The 13051-nt window shown below is 38.5% G+C and overlaps 1 protein-coding gene across 1 annotated transcript in view; it reads left to right on the top strand.

Annotated features, from left to right (window-relative positions):
* The window catches only part of ccdc109b (coiled-coil domain containing 109B), a 25378-nt gene extending 15004 nt beyond the window's left edge, over window positions 1–10374 (top strand). Inside the window, exons 2-8 of the mRNA XM_015390352.1 lie at window positions 3982–4051; window positions 4800–4967; window positions 6777–6881; window positions 6967–7127; window positions 7232–7435; window positions 9935–10051; window positions 10132–10374. Of these exons, the coding sequence (XP_015245838.1) occupies window positions 3982–4051; window positions 4800–4967; window positions 6777–6881; window positions 6967–7127; window positions 7232–7435; window positions 9935–10051; window positions 10132–10209 (903 nt within the window). The 3' untranslated portion in view covers window positions 10210–10374. The remainder of the gene's footprint in view (window positions 1–3981; window positions 4052–4799; window positions 4968–6776; window positions 6882–6966; window positions 7128–7231; window positions 7436–9934; window positions 10052–10131) is intronic.
* Window positions 10375–13051: the final 2677 nt, after the last annotated feature.

Here is a 13051-nt window from a genome sequence, read left to right on the forward strand (position 1 = left end):
ATACTAAGAAGTGAAAGATCGATATTATATTGGGCAGCCGAATATCACGATATATCGCCAAAACGATTATTTCCCACACCCCTAATGATCAGTATGAATGACTTATTTTGTAATGTAGGATGTTAGAAAATACTTGGTTAAGTGATATTACTTAAACAGAGATGACTAATTTGTAGAGGCGAGTATTGGCATATGTGTTGCGATATGATTAATGCCACAATACTTGGGTCAGGATATGATATTATCACAATATTTCAATATCACTATATATAATGATATTCTAGGAAGCCATCAAAATTAAATGTCAATCAGAATCCATGTTGTTTGGGGTTTGAATCAGTCCACGTCTTCCACTGTGACTGCCTCAGCAACAAATGGTGCAGCGGCGCACAGCAAAAGGGCTCAACATTCTATCTGCCCTAGTTGCGGTGCAGAAGTAGCTCATTTTCCCTTATTGTTGTAGATTAAAAAAAATGTTTTTAATGGATATTATGAAGATCGATATTATATTGGGCAGCTGAAAATCACAATAAAACTTAAAAAATAAGCAGATTATCAGCCTGCTTATATCAGAATTCAAATGCATGTTCCAATCTATGATTTTTGGCCAATATCAAACTGATTAATGATATCAGTGTTTGATCAGGACAGCTCTAGCTTCAGATGCATATCTCCAAAGCCTAAAGGCCTGGTTATCCTCCCTCAGCGGTCAGTTGCAGTAAACTTGACGCAGATATTTTTTAATTATGCACAATATTGAAGCATGGTCTGTACTATATCATTCCACGCCACAACCCAAGAGGGACAATCAGGAACTAGCTGTGGGTCTAGATATGGCCGAGGCGGTGAGGAAGTGGGGGCAAGTTTGCGCAACAACGGAGGGACATGAGGGTGAAAAAGAGCGGGGATCCAGGTGGAAAAAGGGTCCCAGCGTTCTTGTGCACCTCACTCTTCTAGCTGGTCCAACTTCACGAGTCGTTTTCCACAATGGCGGTCATACAAACAAAACAAGCTGGTAAGGAACCAAACAGGAAATACGCATAGTGTAGAGTGGATGTAGATTTGACCAATCAGAGGCCTCCTGTCTGAGAGGTGCACCAGAGTGTCTGTGGAAGGGGTAGACCTGGTTTCTGGGTATAAAGCCGCCTAAACAAGGGAAGGTTTTAGATTATTGGGTATTAGGACGGGCTGCTCAGTGCCGCAGTGGGTAGCACTGCTGCCTTGCAGCAAGAAGGTTCTGGGTTCAATTCCAGGGATCTTTCTACATGGAGTCTGAGCATGCATGGGTTCTCTCCGGGTACTCCGGCTTCCTCCCACAGTCCAAAAACATGACTGTTAGGTTAATTGGCTTCTCTAAATTCTCCTTAGGTGTGTGTGCGTGAATGGTTGTTTGTCCTGTTTGTCTCCGTGTTGCCCTGCGATGGACTGGCGACCTGTCCAGGGTGGACCCCACCTCTCGCCAATTGACAGCTGGAGATAGGCACCAGCACCCCTCGCGACCCCACTTGGGATTAAGCATGTTATAAAATGGATGGATGGATGGGTATTAGGACTACATTCACCACAGCGGTTTGTGAACCTGTTGAGGAACTGATTTCACTTTAACAAAGCTCACATTTACCAAGATGATTTATTAACCTGAATTTCCTTTCCCAGCTTCTCTTTTAATTTCCACAAATGACCCTAGAAGGCCTCCGTAGTTGTTGGCTCAGCTTTGCTAAAAGGACTGAAATTTATATAATGCATTTCTAGTCATAACTGCCACTCTCAGTGCTTAACAGCAGCCTTGTTAAAGTCTACATTTTCTAAACGCTTGTCCTGCTTCAGAAGGTCATCTGTTACTACATTTAGGTGGCACCCTATAGAAATCTGTGTTTACAGTGCAGCGCCTCGGAACCGGCGGTAATAGAAAGCCAGAAGCCTAGCCGGGGAAGTGGGCTGTTATTCATCACTCGACTCTCCAACACAATTATCTGTCACAACTGCAGCACTCTGTTGATTTACAGCCGGATTGGTAATTTCTGCACGCCGCCTGGAGCCACTCGGCTCTCCAGCTGACCCAGAGTCATAATGTTTCACACTCAAAGTCATTTTCATTAAAAAGTCAAGGAGCTTTACAGACCTTTGATTAGCTGTGATTTTGTTGATAACGGGGTTCGCTGTGACACACAGACAGTGGAAGCAGGTGCTGCATGTTATGCACCGTTTACTGTACATCCATAGGCTGCAGCGCTCACACTAACGGGAACATTCGCATACTGCACTGTGGAAACAATGATTATTTCTGTGTCGTATGAAAATGTCTAATATTTTATTTATATTATATTTATACTTTTATGAACGGTTCATTCGCTGCTGCAGCAGGCCCCTTTCTCCGGCCTCAAAGTGAGCTATAACCCAATCAGAGAAGATATTTCATATAATTAATCTCACAACAAACTGAGCTCTCTGCTGGATATTTTCCGTCATTCATTTTCTGGGCCAATTTTATAGAGCCAAAAGTTCAAATGCATAATAATGACTCATAAGAGCAGATTTATTTAAAACATGCGCTCGTAAATTACTCTTTACGTGCATTTTTTTATGTTTTATACATGCAGATTCAATAACCATGAGCCTCCAAATGTCACAAGCATGAGTTCATGATCCTTCTCTGCCTTTGTAAGTTTCTACGTTTCCTTTGTTTCTTTGCAGATTAGCTAACATTTATTCAAAACAACAGGGAGGTTTCTGTAATAAGATACATCTAAGACTTGCTGCAGATTCTCCATCTGGATTTATGACTTGGCCACTCTAACATGAGAATAATCTTTGCCATTGCAGACCTGGTAGTTTGTTTCTGGTCGTATTTCTGCTAAAAGCTGGACCATCAGTGTCAGTTTAGAGTCTTTTGAAGCCTCTAACAGGTTTTCAGCTCTGCCCATCTTCACCTAAACTCTACACTGCTTGGAGAAAAGCATCCCCACAGCATGATGCTGCCATCACCATGTTTCACTGTGAGGCTGGTGTTTTTACTTTTGTCACAGAAGCTGAAAGATCAGTTTTTGTCTCATCAGACATGAGTACCTCCTTTTTTAAACTACATGGTGAGAAATTGTGCAACAAAAGTGATTAAATTATGAACAATGAAATCAGGAACAATCATGTTTTTGTTATTTCGCTGAGCGCTGCTTCCTGGCTCAGGAGGCTCCTGCACAGCTCTCCTCATGTCTCAGGTTCCCGTTTTCACCAAAGCTTCTCACGCAACCATCCATCTCCTCACCAGTGGGGCGGAAAGGACACCTCGCCTGCCTCTGCTCAGTCACTCTGATCCAGCTTTGTTTCACAGACGGCTCTATTGGACATTTTAATGTAATATGGATTGAAGAGGGAGATGTACCCCGGCTGTGTGGGAGTCCTCAACCTAATTAGTGCTGAATGTGTCGTTAAGGTTGTTGCTCCTCCTAATAAGATGTGATATAACTATAACTGTTAAAAAGTATTGATGGTTCAGCAGTTTTTAGATTTTGGTTTCTTTGCTTTGCTGACATAAATGAGCACATTCACGTGTTTTTATCCGATCCAGATTCCTGCAGCAGAGTGGGTTCTAACAGAGTAGATATGGGTGCATTTAAACAGACAGGACTACAGTTGGTGAATACTAAGAGCAGGATGGAGAGACCACTACCTGTATGAGGTCTGTTCTCACAGAACACAATCTGGCCCTGCATCAGAAATACTCCCAGGGAGCAGAAATAAATAAGAAGGTCTGACAGTCAGTCTGCTTCAGCTGATTCATGCAGCTGGTGGAAGAAGAGAAAAAAATCGGTTGCTTTTCTGGAGGTTATTGGAGGGAAAGCAGCTGGTAGGCAGACAGACGGTCTGTCTGCTCTCTGTTATCTGAAGACGGAGCCGTTTACCAAAGGAGGGCTGTTTGGTTACACCAAGAACAAACCAAACTAACTCCCTGCTTCCCTAACTTTTCTGTTTCTTTCTGTTCAGGTTAATTCCAGATGTCCCTCCCTGGGACCTGCTCCAGCTCTGATCTCCACTACACCTACTCCCTCCAGTGGTAAATTGCTCTTACTAAATTCCAACAATTACTGTTATGCTGCCTTACTGAAGGGTTTGTGGGTCAATAAGGATGGAAAAAAAATGTTATGCATTGTATAAAATTTCTTTTGATCACTGCTAAAAGGTGTGGCTTGCTTTTATATTCTGCCACCTTTCCTCTGATGCCCGATTAGAAACTACCTTAGATGTAGTTGGAAGCATCAAGCCATGAGGAAGCCGCCTTTAGCTGGATTTTTTATAAGCTGAAATGCTTTAAGGTTTGCTGAAGGTGACGGAAAAGCAGCAGAGATACTTTATACTGCATAAACGATCAAGAAATAAGTACACATTTCTTAAATTAGGTGTATTTACCCTTAATTTGAGTAAGTAAATAAGATGTTTTGCTAATGAAATGCGATTTTTTTTTACTCTTAAATAAAATAATTAGATAATATGCACTTGAAATAAGGAAATGCATGTGTTTTTTCTTATTTTAAATTTAAATTGTCTTGTTCCACTGGCAAAGTCTCTCACTCATCTCCTCAATTCAAGAAAAAAAAACTTATTTTAAAAGAAAATTACTTATTTAGATAAAAATTTTTTATAGTTCTTAAATATTAACGTAAATATATTTTTTTATTTAGACATGTTTGGTATCATTGCATAACTTTTATCATCCAAACATGAGGAGAGAAATCAACATCGATCTCTGTTTTGAAGTCTGTATTCTTTTATCACATGGCAGATTTTGCTTCCCTCTGTTACAGCGGTGTCTTTGAAGCACAAACATGGGCGCCTGGTCCTGGAGGTGCTGCTGCCGTCCAGGCAGGAGAAGTGTCTGTTCTACCTGCGACCCATGCTGATGACGGTGGGAGATATGATCGCTGATCTGCAGTCGGAGGATTCTGGAGTGACTGCTTCTCTACTCTCTGCAGGTATGTGGCTTCATATCATCACAGGGGCGTTGGTCCTGTTAGTCAGGCTGGGTTTAGAGCAGCTGGAGAACGGACTAGTTAGACAGGATGTCTGAGGATTACTTCCATTTTACTGGAGGGTATGCAAGTGGCCCACTGGTGCTAAATGATGGGAACCTTTTATAAACTGTTAGGACTGATTACTCCTGCAGCAACTATTGAGCTTTAGAAAGTAAATCATCATCTTTTACTTTATTGTATCAGGAGTGGATAACAATTGTGAAGTTAGGAAACTGAGATGGTATCATATCTTGCAAGAAAAAAGGTTCAAATTTATTCAACGTCCTCAGACGGAGAGATGGGTCAGTACACACATATACACCTTACAAAAATCCCAACACACACTCCACCCACGGGAACCAACCCACCCCCTGCATGAAGAACTCTCTCACACTTGAATATTTGGAGGAAAAACAACTTTGAGTTCATCAAGACCATTACCTGTTAGGTTAATTTATTGTTTACTGGCGAGCTGGATCTCCTCAAAACAGCAGTCCTGCCCTTCATGTCATGAAGGAGGCTGTGTAACTCAGTCTCATATCTCATGACCTTCGTTTGGAGCCTGTGAGGCTAAGAACAGACATAGCTTAACATTTTTTTACTCCACACAATGCACTATTATTCTTTCTTAAGTAGAGATGGAGCCATGTTTAACTGACTGTGTTTAACAAATGAATTGATGTATAAGTCAAACAAAAATAGAATATTAGCTAAATCCTAAAGATAACATGATTAAATGGGTATCTGACTTATCATGACTTCATGTCAAAGGTGTATAGTTCCTGGAAAGCACATCATCAGTCCTCCACCACCTTGCTTTATTGGTGATTAGAGAGAGATTAGATCTGGTTAGAAAGTAATCTTCCTATGATGGGCTACTTTTGAGGAAATACCTCTTGATACAGAACCATTTTCTTCATAGTTCTGGTTCTAGTTAGAAAAGCATCATTAAGCTTATCACTGTTTTCTTAAAATGTTGCTTTCTGACTTTATATCAAACTGCCACGTCTCTCATTAAATAAAAGTTTTATACAATGCTTAACAAAAAATGCTAAACAATAGCTGCAAACTGATAGGAAATTTAAATGTCTGCGTTCAGTTCTAAACAAAAGATCATTCAAGCCTCATTAGAAACAGTGAAGCTAACGTTAGCCTAGCTCATACCAAGTTCAACAACTGAATTGCACATGATATATAAGCCTTCATTATCCATGTGTAAAAACCTTGATGATTAAAAGTCTTATGAAGGTTATAAAAATAAACATAAGTCCATCTGATTGACATATTATTTAAATACATTTTTTTTTTTGTGTTCAGGGACTAAAAACTGTCGGTTTCTTCAGTTTTCATGGGCAGGTCAGGGGTTATGAGAGGAAAACTGGATGATTTGGACTGGTGCATGCTGGGATTGGGTTGGCTTCTGCAGCAAACAGCTGGAGGCCTCAGTATAACTAACAGTGTTTCAGTGTTTGGTGGTTCTTCTACATGTGGAGAATGTGATTGTTTTTTTATTGAAGGACCTTGATGTGTTATAAATAAAAGCATTTCATTTTAGTTCCTTATGCGCTGTTGTTGCTCTATTATAGAACATTACCCTTCATAGCCGGTGAGGAAATCGCTCTTTTGCTGCTCATTATAACCTAATCAATCTGCTGTGTCATTTCCTATGAGAGCAGTGAGTCACGGTTCAGTATCAGTGCTGGAGTCTGATTTCAAGGTCTTCATTAGGAAAATCGTTTAAATCTGAGCTGGATCCTTCCTTTTTTCCAGATGGACAATGTGTTGCCAGCACGACGCTGCTGGACACCGTGCTGCAGAAGGACTTCCAGCTCGTCATCAACGGTACCGTTTACGATATCAGCGCTCCTGAGAGAGGTAACATCTTTTCATCAGCAGTTACACGGTGGCTCATACATGATGTTATTGTAAATCTTTCCTCCTGCTCGCTTCCTCCTTGCAGTGGTTGCTTCTAGTGAGCATGCCAGGGATATGGAGGATATGAAACACGTTGTGCACCTCCTGCACACGGCGCTCCACCTCCCTGAACACCACCTGCTGCAGGAGAGACAGCTGCTAGAGAGATTGGACAACCTGAAGCAGGAGCTCACACCTCTGGAGAAGGTAGCAGAACCACTTATAATTCAGACAATAAACCTGTTTATTTGATTTATCTTTAAGCTAACATGATCGCGTTTTGCGTGTTTAAATGACCCTGAATTTTTCAGATGAAGGCCCGGCTGTCCCGAACTGCAGAGTTTCACAGCTCTAGGGTCCTCTGGACCGGCATGGCCCTGCTGTCGGTGCAGGGCGGCGCCCTGGGCTGGCTCACCTGGTGGGTGTATTCATGGGACGTCATGGAGCCAGTCACTTACTTCATCACCTACGCCACCAGCATGGGAGCCTTTGCCTACTATATACTCACCAAGCAGGTGGGCCTTAAATTAAAACCTTTTTTCTTGAATAGAACTGCAGGAAAACGGTTTTGTAGCAGCAGTATGGCAAGCCATTTTAACATTCAATCACTTAGTGTAACTATCCAGAATTATGTCACATATCTATAACAATATTTGTTGCAGTTATCAGTAATGAATGTCGAGTCATGCAATTGTACCGTAAACGGCTTTTCATGCATTTAATTAAATCCGATTTTAGCTCCATTTATTTATACAGTGCCAATTCACAACACATCATCTTAACGCACTTTACAGAGACAATCAGATCATCCACTCAGATTGATTAAAAGAGTGCTGAATGATTTTGCCAAAAATCTAATTGCATTTTTTGTTGTTGTGATTATAATTTTATTTTCTTTCCTTTGCACTAACTGCAACCATGTAGATATTTTTCACTTCAGGGTTTAACTGTTTCCTGACCTTGGAGGCATTTTTGTCCAAAGTTCAGTGCTGCAGCACTTTACTGTAACTGTCGTGAAAAAAATACTTCTACTCTCATGCATAAATCTGCTAACTAGCTCCATCTCTCTTTGTACTACTGCGTGTTAGCAAACCCACTTAAAACATATTACCACCACCTAAAGGCCTTGAGCTAAAGTCAGTGTTTCAGTCTTGTTTAATGTGACAATAATTGAGTTTCTTGCAATAAGATGTCTGTTAAACTGTGGTCCAAAGTTAAAAAAATATATATGTTTTTTCTTTTGGTTAAAATCTAAGGAAACCCAACTTGCTGCATTCAGTCATCAACATTTCAGGATTCACTCCTCCTTTGTTAGCATGTGGAGACAGTAGATATTAGCTTGCATTGAGTCATTGACTCTACAGCAATCCCTCACACTCAGCATGCATCTAAAGATAGTGGGGAGGAAAAACTCCCTTTTAACTGAAGAAACCTCATGCAGATCCAGGCTTACTGTGAGTGGCCCTCTGCTGAGTTAGACCTGGTTTTCAAGAAGAATGCAGCAGACATGGAAAATTAACATAGAAGCACTGATTCATAAATACTTTCTTTGGTAGAAAATGTAATGGCAAATTAGCTCTATAGGTGGATGTAGGAAAGAAATAGTTAAGCAGACAAGCTCTAAATGATTTGTCAAAAAGGATTAAATAGATAACTTACTTTGTCACAGTAAGAGCTGAAACCATATTATGCCTAGGGGAGAAACTGGAAAAAAAAAGTTTTAATAAAGGAAAAAAAAAAAAAAAAAGGTTTTTGTGAAAAACGTTGCTGTTTTCTCTGATTTAAAAAGAAATTATTTTAATTATTTAATTTTTTTTACAGATTTTATATTTATATAATTTTTTGTAACATTTTTGTTTTTCAGATATAGTTTTCTAAATTGCATTCTTTTTAAATTGCCTTTTACAGATCACATTCTCCTCGCTTATATTAGATGTAATAAAACCAAAATGGCAGGAGACAACAAAAAAATGTGACCTGAATTATGTCGATCACATTAAAATATAAGATTAAAAGAATATCCTATGAAGTTTTCCTTTTGCAGGCGGTGAAGACAAAAACATCAACTGCCTCCTGTTTAACTTTGCTGAGAAACGTTTCTTTTTAATGATGGTATTAACACAAATGCTCCGTGGTAAATGAGCATTTAATGAAAGAAGGAGGATTGTGGAAAAACTTATTGGAAAACCCAATAATGACACATTTTAATTTTTCTGTCTATCAGATAATCTTTTTAAAACCATTTCTTCACAAAGGCCCAAATCATGACAAACCTCCACCTTACTTACATGAGACCTTACTTACAGTTTTAAGGCGTTGCATGAAAATTACACAGGTAAAATGTTTACCAATATATACATGTTAGATATCACTGGAAAGCTTAGAGTCTCCACAATTCAACTGCCAAGTTCAGTTTATGGACATAGGGAGCACCAAAGCACAATTAACACAGATATAGCAGCATGTCACAATGTAGCATGACAAAGCAGCTACAACAAGCAAGCATGTCTTTATTACTGCTGTTCAAAAAAGACCTATTATTTTCAAGAATTAAAAAAAACAACTTTGAGTCATGTTTGAACTGATGCAGCTTGGTCTGTGTTTTACTCACCCAGTTGGTGAATTTTTATGTATTCAGAAACTAGGAAGTGTTAGCTTTCAAATAATGTAATTTGGGCTTACAGTTCCTAAGTTATTTTCTTTACCATTTGGGTATGCAAAATAGACAAGAATTTCCCAAAATGAGGTGGATATTAAGAGGTTAATCTAATTTGCAGATGTTTGACTGTGGGTAGAGTCTAATGGTTGTCATGGAGACATGCTGAGGAGTTTCTAAGAGCAATTGGTTGAATTTGTCTAAATTATTCTACTACATTAATCCCCTCCAATCAAAGATTCCTGCAATCAGTCATTCAGTCTATATTTTGGTAAACAGACTAAGATTCGTCAGCGTTCAGCTCATCTGTCCTGAATCCTAATGTGAAACAATGTTTTTCTTCAACTCTCTCCTTCAGGATTACGTTTATCCAGACGCTAAGGACAGACAGTTTCTACGGTACTTTTATAAGGGGGCCAAGAAGAAGCAGTTCAACGTGGAAAAATACAACAAACTGAAGGATGAACTGGAACAGGTGACCCACCTACAGACTGCATGTCTTTAGTGTTCAGAAGCAGATTTCCCACACGGCTTATTCTGGTTGTATTTCATCAGGTGGAGGAGGACTTGAGACGTCTGAAATACCCAAATCAGCTTCAGCTGCCCTTAGAACAGATCCAGGCCAAGCCATAAGTGACACCCAGCAGGAAGGAGTGAGACTCTGCGCCAGATGTGTGATTATTCTGATAATGCCATATTTTTACCTTGAAATCTGATTCTGTAGAAGTTCCCTTCTTTGCATTGTTGCCATATTGTATCCTCATCATAAACATTGATAAATAAAGTTTGCATTTCAGATGGTTTTGTACTTTCTTGTCTGTCAGGTTGTGTATTTGTACGTCTGTTTAATGAGATGTGGACGTATAACCACTCGTTGAATTATTTGTTGCATTGCTTTATTTTTGCTAATATTGAAAATAAACTAAGGATCCTCCGGGAAGAGATGGACAGTGTAACTAGACAAGAGGAAGGGCTGGGTTTCCTTTCTGGGCCTGCTGCGTTTCCATTGGGTGGAGGACAGTCTCTAGGTTATACTACATGTGAAAGTGTTATAGCAAAACGATTTTTTCCTATATTTCTTGTATCTGGTACAACATCATGTTACAGATGCACATTAGAAAGCACTTTGTTCCTTCTGCCTTTGTCTGATGATAGCGGAGACAGACTTTTGTTCTCTTTATGAGGATAAAATACTAAAACAGGGTTTATACAGGAGTAACTCTAATGCTTTTTATTAGTTTTAATGCCATCAACAAATAAAACATGGCAAAATCTTTCGTTTTCCAGCCACTTTTGTTGAAATTTGCATTTTTTCATTCTCTAGCTTTTTCTCCGCCTCAAGCTTCTTTTCCGAACACACAGCTTTACGATCCACTGGAAGCAGTTCCACGCAAATATATCACAATATCAGATTAAATTGTTTTTTATAAATGTTTTTTTTTTTATTAAATGAAGCATTTTGAATGCCACGATAATCACATTTAATTAATTTGAATGCCAATTAAGGCCTTTAATTAAAAAAATATATAATTTAATGACTTTTAATGATAACTGGAGTATTCTGCCCAGGATTATACCACCTATTGTCCACCAGGTGGTGCTAGTGACCTTCCAGTCACAGGCCTTTGCAGCCATGCTGTAATTTAAACCCACCTGTTCAGGTGGCTGATTCTAGCTTTTTTACTCTGAAGGAGAGGTGTGAAAATGTTTTTCTGTCCACGTGTTTCACTCAACATTTCAAGAGACAGTCCTTTTGACCACTTGCCCGTTACTTTTTAAATAATATTCCTCATTTCAGTGTGCTGTTCTCCCTTTTCTTGTAGAAATGGTGAGAACTCTTGGCAGATGGAGTAACTGGAATTATCAGAAAACCCTGCAGGGGGGAGCAGGAAGTAGGAGTGTAATCCCTGTGGAAGTTCAGTCCTTTTCCTTCACACATCACTGTAAAACATGCTGCTGTACTCAAATTCATCTTCCTGGGTTTCAGTGGATGGCACCAAACGTTCCTGGATTCCCCAAAACTAATGAAAACCTTCCTTTTGTTTTACTTATATTAGCTTTAGGCAATAAAACACTGCAAAACAATCTAAAAATAAGTAAATATGTCTTAAAATAAAATTAAAATTCCTCTTAATTTCAGCAGGTAAATAAGATCTATCATTGGAATGAGTATTTTCACCATTAAAATAAGATTAAATATTATGCAATGCACTTTTTTCTTTTTTTAAATGTAAATAATATGTAATAATTCAACCGGCAAAGTGCCTCAGCTACTCAATTCAATAAAAAACTGACCTAAGATTCCGTTTTGTTTTTTACCAAAGGCAAAAAAGAGAAGACATCTGGAGCTTGGAATACATTAGAAAACTATAGTAGATATTTATAGATATTTCTGCCTGCGGGACGGCAGGATTTGTTTCACACTAATTCCTCCTGGTTTGGGGGAATGAAGCTGAAGAAAGCTGTGTTGATGCTGCGATTCCTACAGGAAATATTTAAAATATAAAAACACATTAAGTGGATGATAGTAGTAATGGGTTCATGAGGCATCATGAATCGTTTTAACACATTGGCAAACTGTATTGATACTGTGTCAGTCAATACAGACACCTGCTGGACATTTAATTCCTTAATATGATTTAATTCATTATTTGCTATAATGTATTTCATATTTTCTTTTATTGAAAACACGTATATTTTTTGTTGCAATTCATAAATGTGAACATATGAATGAGGATATTTGTGGACTAGGATTTTATTTAAAATAACTACAGTAAAACCAGCAAACTTGCCCTGAGGCTGCTTCATATTTCTTGATTAATTTGATGATAAACCACAAAAGATCAGAATTTTTTTTGGCAGCTGCATTGTGTTGACAGATGTGCTTATATCTTATCATGGTTAAACCAGTAATTGTTTCCTCTAGATAAGATAATTATCTCGTTATAACGAGGAAACAGTTATTGATTTCTTGAGATAACGAGATAAATAACCTTTATGATTAATTAATGAGGCTGGCCAGCAGCCCGGGATTCCCAGTCCATCCATGCCTGCAGGGCCCCTAGTTATGCAGAAGCGGTACCGTGTGTCTGCGCAAATAATAAATTAGGATTTATTTATTTATTTAAAATAATTACAGTAAAACCAGCAAACTCAAGAGTCGATTTGAAATCAGTTTGAATCAGATAAGTTGAGCGATAACTGAGTGAAAATCTAGACAAGTCATTTTTTTCTTAAAACAAGTGTATTTGTTCTTAGATTGAGGAAGTAAAAGAGACATTTTGCCAATGGAACATTACAATTTACACTTAAAATAAGAAACCACAATTGTATTGTCTTATTTAAAGTCCATATTATTTATATAATAATTATCTTATTTTAAGAATAAAAATACTAATTCCATTGGAAAACTATGTCATTTACCTACTCAAAAGATAAATACACTTTAATTAAGAAACTGGCTCTGACTTATGCT

Source organism: Cyprinodon variegatus, unplaced genomic scaffold (assembly GCF_000732505.1).
Source record: "Cyprinodon variegatus isolate N-32 unplaced genomic scaffold, C_variegatus-1.0 Scaffold494, whole genome shotgun sequence".
Taxonomy (NCBI): Eukaryota; Metazoa; Chordata; class Actinopteri; order Cyprinodontiformes; family Cyprinodontidae; genus Cyprinodon; species Cyprinodon variegatus.